General features: G+C 47.8%; 1 protein-coding gene across 1 annotated transcript; it reads right to left on the bottom strand.

Moving 5' to 3' along the window:
• Positions 1-5,738: 5,738 nt before the first annotated feature.
• LOC119141960 (olfactory receptor 10AG1-like) lies at positions 5,739-6,675 on the bottom strand. Its single transcript, XM_037374657.1, is given in 2 exon segments — positions 5,739-6,114; positions 6,116-6,675. Coding segments are annotated over 2 exon segments (936 nt in total).
• Positions 6,676-7,905: the final 1,230 nt, after the last annotated feature.

Here is a 7,905-nt window from a genome sequence, read left to right on the forward strand (position 1 = left end):
GGAATTCCTGTTCCACAAGATGTATTCTCTAAATAAATAAATTTAAATAAATCTCCTTCTACGACAAGGTGAGCCACCCAGTGGACAAGGGAAATGCTGTGGGTGGTGTCTACCTGGACACTGACACCGTCTCCCACAGCATCTCCCGGAGAACCTGGCTGCTCCTGGCCGGGCCGGGCGCTCTGCGCGGGGTTAGGAGCTGCCTGGAGCGAGCCCAGAGCGCGGTGGGGAATGGAGCTACATCCCGCTGGCGCCGGGCACAGCGGGTGTCCCCAGGGCTTGGTGGCGGGGCCAGTCCTGTTCAACATCTTCACCGAGGGCGCAGACGAGGGGATGGAGCGCACCCTCCGTCAGTTGGCAGAGGACACCAAGCTGGGCAGGAGCGTCGATCTGCCGGGGGGGCAGGGGGCTCTGCAGGGGGCTGGGCAGGCCAGGCCGAGGGGCTGAGGCCACTTGGATGGGGTTCAACAGGGCTCTGTGCCGGGCCCTGCCCTGGGTCACACCAGCCCCAGGCAGCTGCAGGCGGGGGGCAGGGGCTGGGTTGCTGCTGGTGGGAAAGGGCCTGGAGGGGTGGTCAGTGGCCGGCTGGGCACGAGCCCCCAGTGTGCCCAGGTGGCCAAGACGGCCAGCAGCAGCCTGGCCTGTATCAGAAACAGTGTGGCCAGCAGGACCAGGGCAGTGACCGTCCTCCTATACCCGGCACTGGTGGGGCCGCACCTGGAATGCCACGTTCAGCTTGCGGCCCCTCACTGCAAGAGAGACACCGAGGGGCTGGAGCGTGTCCAGAGACGAGTAGGGGGCTGGGGAAGGGGCTGGGGCACAAGGCTGATGGGGAGCATCTGAGGGCACTGGGGGTGTTGAGGCTGGGGGGGTGCTCAGGGGGGACCTTCTCACTCCCTACAGCTGCCTGACAGAGGCTGTAGGCAGGGGGGGTTGTTCTTTTCTCCCAGGTAACAAGCAACAGGACAAGAGCAAATGGCCTCAAGCTGCACTAGGAGAGGTTTAGATTGGATATTAGGAGACATTTCTTCACTGAAAGGGTGCCCAAGCATTGGAACAGGCTGCCCAGGGAGGTGGTAGAATCACCATCCCTGGAGGTGTTTTGAAAACACATAGATGCTGCGCTTAAGCGACATGGTTAGTGGTGGGCTTGGCGTGCTGGGTTAATGGTTGGGCTTGATGATCTCAAAGGTCTTTTCCAACCTACATGATTCCATGATTCTAAACAGACAATATAGACAATAAGAAGCATCAGCCCCATGTTGACCTAACTGAAAAAGATAATGATAATAAAATCAAATAAATTGTTAAAATCATAGACAAAATCTGTATCAGTCAGGAACAGGACACAGATCTCCTTAGACTGTAGTTAACTGGCATAAAGACTGTGAGACAACCGCACGAACTGCAGGGTCCCTGCTTGAAAACGGCTTCCCCAGAAATTTACAGTGTACCTATAGCTTTATTGTTTATTGTGATAACATAGTGTATTTTCACAGAGGTGTCTGGTTTTGCACTTTCTTAAGAAAGTCTCCAAACTATTTTGACTAATTTTGTTTTTCTAATCACCCTTTGTTACGGCCTGTAAACAGATCCCTAGCTCCAAACATAATTTAAATATATTGGGCTGCAAGTTCAAAATAATAATAATAAAAATACCACCAAAACCCCAAAACCGTAAGGAAGGAAAATTGAATTTCAGATAGTCTTTACTTACTACTAGACAAGGACTGTTCATCCAGCTTTGAGCAGAATAGTGGAGTAGATGGCCTACTGCAGTTCCTTCAAACCTGAATTACCCTATAGTCTTACAAGATTCTTGGTTTTGGGTATGTTTTCAGAAGTCCCTTATGATTTAATTTACATGGAATATCTTATTACTGGCTTCCTTCAGACTGAGTGGAAAGTCAATGGCTTTGTGACCTGTAAAATCACTCTCAATGTATTGTTGGAAATGATTTTAATCAGTTCTCTGGGATGTACATCTTATTTTTCTTGGATGAAAGCCCATGATTAGGAAACAAAAAAAAAAAAAGACATGGACCTGGAGGAATAAAGACTCAAAGTCTAAAACTCATAACAGAAGAATGAGAATTCTTAGCCTGTACAAACTGCTCTTCATGTGTGGCTCTCAAAGTACACGGCAATGAGAATTCTTTAACCACTGTGCATGAAGCCAAAAAAAACCCACAACAAAACAGGTTTATTAATGTGCAGACTTCCCTCAAACACTGCATTTTGGTGCAGTTTACACTGTATACAAAAAAGTTATTTAAGCTATTATTAGCAGCAGAACATATATTAGTGCAATTGTATATGACTTTACCTTATCAGGAAATGCATAACTAAAAGCAGCAAAAGCTATAGTTCAGATGGCTACTTAATTACTTGCTATGAATAGATCAATAAACAGCTTTGATTCTGATTTGTTTGAATATGTTAATTGAGCAATTTATCCCTGAGCAGGAATGATTTTGCAAAATGCCATGATCCCCAAGAGACAAAAAGGTGCAAACAGTTGAGTTGCTGCACTATTTTCTGAATTTTCTGTTCTCTCTGATGCAATTTTATACAAAAGGGCTAGTCTATTCTAAGTGGTTGATTGAACATCTGAAAGTTGTAACAGAAATGGTTCAACCTAGAAAAGCACCGGTGGTCAAGGCCACAAATGTTATCCTGACCCCAGGAAATCTATAGAGGTTTTACCATTGGCTTCAATACAACCAGGATTCCGCTTCCTGAGGAATACAAAAATGTAGTTGTTTTTTTTTTTTATTTGCTTGTGTGGGCACCATAATGGAAAAATTTATATAGAAAGCTCTGTGGTGGAAGAAGCCATATGAGCACTTGGAGCGGTGCTGTGAGATGAATAAGGTGTCATATTTAGCAAATAAGGCAATCCTCCGGGGTGGGGAAAAAAACAAAACAAAACAAAACAGAAAGGTATGTAAAATTAGTTCCTTAGCTTAGAAGCTACAGACTGAAACCAAGAATACATAGCTTAGAAAGAAAATGTATTGGCCTCTTCCCTATGAACACACAAGTCATTGCTGTACTATATGTACAAACTATTACAGGTGTTATGCGAACACTGCGGTGCAATTTTTTGTTACTGTCTAGCTTAAAATGCTTTGTTGTTTCTTTCTCTCACTTAAAGAAAAAAAAAAAGAAAAAACAAACAAAACCCCCCCACAAACAACCCATCTCAGAATATCTCCAGAAACCTACTTTCCAGCCCAAAAAGCTGGCTTAGAAGGAGTTTCTAAGACAATTTATCTTTCCATATAAAAGGTGAAAATGTGGAAAGGTATCTGCAAAATACACCCAACCATTTCTAAGAAGCTTAAAAATGCAAATAGCTGGAACTGACTATTCCTTAAAGAAATCTTCAGTAAGTTATTATTTTGTGTGCTGCTTAATTGGTCCTTTAAATCTAGAAGCTAGGGCAAACACCTGCAATTACAGTATATATTTCTTTTATTATAATATAAATACATCCTAACAAGTACAATTTGGTCCTGAAATAATAGTCTTATACATTTAGAGGAGAATCTAGAATCTAACCCTGTACTCCGTGCAAACGACGAGCTTTCTGTGAAAATTATCTCCAACTCTGTCCCCAGGTGAATTCAACTTCTAAACACCTGCCAAAGATACATCCATATACTACTTTTTTGAAACATATGCAAGAGGGGAGCTTGTATCCATCAGCAGAATCTAATCACAATACTTCCAGTTTATTAACATGATTCAGGATCCTATATGTTAAGGCCCAAGGAAGAAGAAATCATTTTCCACTTGCAGAGTCTCTGTGCTACACTAAATTAAGCAAAATAATAGCAACAGAGACAAACCATGCATTAGAAATAGTCCACAAACAGCAGGGAGGAGGGAGAGGAGTAACAAGCATTACAGTATCTATTAACTAACGGAATGCTTATGGAAATAGGGATAAGAGGCACATGCATGCGCTCTGCTGAAAGGGAAAAGAGAAATAGAAAGAGCTGTGCAGCACATCCTGCATAGGTGATGTCCCTGGTGTCCCAGAGGGAGTTGGCCATGGCTTTGGGTAGAGTGGTGGAGATGGAGCCCAGGTCGAGCAGTGAGAGACTGAAAAGAAAAAAATACATGGGGGTGTAGAGGTGGTGGTCACAGCTTACAGTGGTGATGATGAGGCTGTTGGCCAGGAGGGCAGCCATGTAGATGCCCAGAAAGAGCCAGAAGGTCAAGAGCTGCAGCTCCCATGTGTCTCCAAAAGCCAGGAGGAGGAACTGGGTGGTGCAACTCGTATTGGACATCTGCTGCCTCCAACCATAGGGTCCTGTTCATGAAGCAAACATAGTGACAAGTCAGGAAAGACTACCGTGAGCCAAGGTAAAGCCCTTTCTCTTAGATCCGACCCCGCTGCCCCATGTCCCCCCCTCTGCCGTTCCTAGGAGAGCTCCCTTCAGAGCCGTGGCTGGAGCTGTGCTGAGTGCTGGCCGAGTGTGCTGTGAGGAGCAGGGGCTGTGCCCGCTGGCTGCCCAGCAGTGAGCCCTGCTCTGCAGCAGGGGCTTCATGGGAACTGTGGGGGCAGGGGCCACTCCTGGCCTTGGACTTGGTCAGACCCAACTGCTCCCAGCGCAGAAGGGCCTGTCAGCATCTGCTCTGCCCGTGCTGAGCAACGTCCATGGCCAGAGTCAGGTCAGGTTTTTGTGCTGTGCTCAGGGAGAGCAGAGTGAGTGCTGAGAGGCAAGGGGACTGTCTGTGCCTTAGGGCAGTGTGAGGGAATCTGGTGTGTCCCTCCAGCTCCTTCTCAGCTGCCCAGCTCTGCTGGATGAGGAGGTACCAAGGAGCCTGGAACTTATGAGCTGTGATAGCTTATAGAAGAGAGAAAACTTGTGTATTTTCAGGGAAGGCATCTGCATGGTAGGGCACAGTGGGTGGTGTCCCTATCTACCCTGTGTTAGTGTTCTCCTCAGCATTCCTCCACTGCCCCAAGCCCCCTCTGTCCCTATGTCTCCATCCTGCAGCTTTCCCTGCCAGCAGCTCTTTCTCTGGCCCCATGGTTCTTCCCTGCCAGCGCTCACAGAGCCCAGCTCAGCCCCTGTGTGCCCAGCTCTGCCCTGCAGCCGCTCCCTGTCTGCGTGCCTGAAAGAACAACAGGTCACCCAAACCCTGATGGAAAAGGAAAGGATATTTTGATGTGGAAGCTAGTGGGGAGTGAAGGCACTTGCTGAAATTCCTGGTAAACCTGTGTAATGCTTTAATAGTCTGTGCCCCTGGCCTGACCTCCACAGCTGAGTTTCCATTCCTAACAAGCCAAGACACAGAGAAGTGGACACACAGATTCAGGAAAGCACAGAGTGAAGCAGGGAACCCCTGCAATGAACATGCTCATGACACGTCCCCTTGGAAATGACCTGGGCCTGAGCTGGGGTTGTGAGTACCTCTGACCCATGCAGCACCCGATCACCAGCACAAGGACCTTGCCCTCAGTAGGGTTGCTCCTTCCACCCACAGCTTCTCCCCACAGCCCCACGGGAGCTCCTGGGCAGGCTGAGAGCTGCCCCTGGCAGGCGGCAGAGCCCCTGCCCCAGCACACAGCCCCCTGGGCTGCAGGGACCCTGCTGGCAAGGACAGCCCTGGGCACCCCTGCCCGCACAGCCACCTTCACAGCCCTGCAGCCGGCCCTGGCACAAGGCAGCCCCAGTGGGACTTCTGGTACCATTTAGGAATATTTTACATACCCTGTGGTTTCACTTTGTCTGTAGGAGTCTCTTCAAGGCAATTCTCACTTCCTTATTCCTCAGGCTATAGATGACAGGGTTGAACATGGGAGTCACAATTGTGTAAAACAGGGCAAAGTATTTATCAGTGTCTACGGAATCCTTTGACCGTCGCTTTAAGTAGACGACTGTGGCTGAGCCATAGAAGAGCATCACCACCCCGAGGTGTGAAGAGCAGGTGGAGAAAGCTTTGTGTCTGCCCAGAACTGAAGGCATTTTCAGAATTGCCCTGATAATTGCAATGTAAGAAATAAATATGAAGGAGGCAGGAAGGACTGCAAATACCACGGTGATGGTGTACAGCATCACATGGTTCCAGAAAGTGTCTGCACAAGCCAGTTCTAGCAGGGGGGACATCACAGAAAAAGTGGTTAAGGTCATGGGATGCACAGAAGGGTAAAGTGAACACCTGGTAGGTCTGTCCTACTTGCAGTGGTACGACAGCCACCCATGACCCCACCACCAGTCTGATGCAGAGCACCCTGCTCATGGTCAGGGTATAGTGCAGGGAGTCACATATGGCTACGTAGCGGTCGTAGGCCATGGCAGCCAGGAGTAGGCATTCGATGCTGCCCAGCAAAACCAGGAAATACAGCTGGGCAGCACAGCCAAGGAAGGAGATCCTGCCATCTTCCCTCAGGAAACCCACCAGCATTTTTGGCAGAGTGACCGATGTGTAGCAGATCTCCAGGAAGGACAAGTTCCTCAGAAAGAAATACATGGGGCTGTGAAGGCTTGAGTCCACCACTGTGATGAGAGCAGTCAGGCTGTTCCCTATGAGGACCACAAGGTAGATTACCAGGAGGACTGTGAAGCGCAGGCCCTGCAGGCCGGGCAGGTCAGAAAACCCCACAAGAATGAATCCAGATCCAACAGTGTGATTCTCCAAGCTTTTTCTTCGGGGCATTTTCCCTATACAGAGCAATCCAAACAACAGGCTCTTAGAGGATGATGATGGCCTGTCCACCATCACATACACTTCAAGCCTAGAGAAAGACTCCAAACACCAGCATACACGTGATTGCGGGATTAGGTGAGGTTGACCAAGGCCTGCATGAATGTTAGGGAATCTAACAGGGGTTGCTTGATGCAGGGAGCTTTGTAAAGAGAGGGGAGAATGGAATCCTTGAGCCTCAATGACTGGGTTTTGTCATCAGGAAAAAAGAAACTTGACTTCTTTTTAAAGGTGATTTTATTAAATAGAAGACCTGGTGACTGATGAGAAGAAAGGAATTAGATATATACTAGCCCCTTCAAGAACAGTCTTTCTTACACTCCTTGTCCAGGTCTTGTAAGAGCTGCATTTAACATCAGAACATGCAGAAGAGATAGGGTGAAAACGAGGATGGGGAGGAAAAGGGGGAAGATAAAGCAAGGCAAGGCTGGGTAAGGAGAAGCCATCAAAACAAAGCAAGGCAGAGTATGACTTGATTCTTAGACCTGAGTGAAAGACATGAATCCTAGCTCTCCTCACATGTAAGGGCTCATCCCCTGATGCTGTGTCCACACACTCAAATATCTGGGAGGCTCTTTTAAATCTGAATCATTCCTTTTTGCATGGTGACATGTGAATCTCCTCAGAAGTAAAACACAGTTCTATCTGCCAGTGAATCCAGTGACATTGATGCATCCGCAGAACATCTTAGGTAGGTAGATAAGCAGCAGCTGATGCATACATCACAAGTTTTCAGGGTGCTTAAAGACATTTTTTGCAATCAGTCAAAATGCTTCATGCAGTTTTCAGTCATACAGAAGAGATTAAAAGTGGGTGACCTCCCCACAACACCCAGTTTTTCCTGAGTAGGTCATGCTTTTAGAACTTCTGGAGTCCTGAATCATTTTAAATTTCTGCTCTGTCTCCTGGATTTACGACAGCTTACAAAACCAACCGAGGACCCATTTGCTCCAATCCCAGCCCTGCAATGCTTCCCAGTCCCCTGCAAGCTCTCGTGGAAGCAGAGCAATGCTCTTGTTGTCTGAGGAACGGAGCCTTCCCTTTGCGTGCCCCACCTTTCCCAGAGCGTAGACTTCTCACTGGGCACACTTGAAGGGTGTGAGCTACAAGTGAGCAGCACCGCAACCGCAGATTGCCTCTTACGAAGCAGAGACTCAGCTGAAAGATGTTGAAGTATCTCAG

The sequence above is a fragment of the Falco rusticolus genome, unplaced genomic scaffold (genome assembly GCF_015220075.1).
Source record: "Falco rusticolus isolate bFalRus1 unplaced genomic scaffold, bFalRus1.pri scaffold_108_arrow_ctg1, whole genome shotgun sequence".
Taxonomy (NCBI): domain Eukaryota; kingdom Metazoa; phylum Chordata; class Aves; order Falconiformes; family Falconidae; genus Falco; species Falco rusticolus.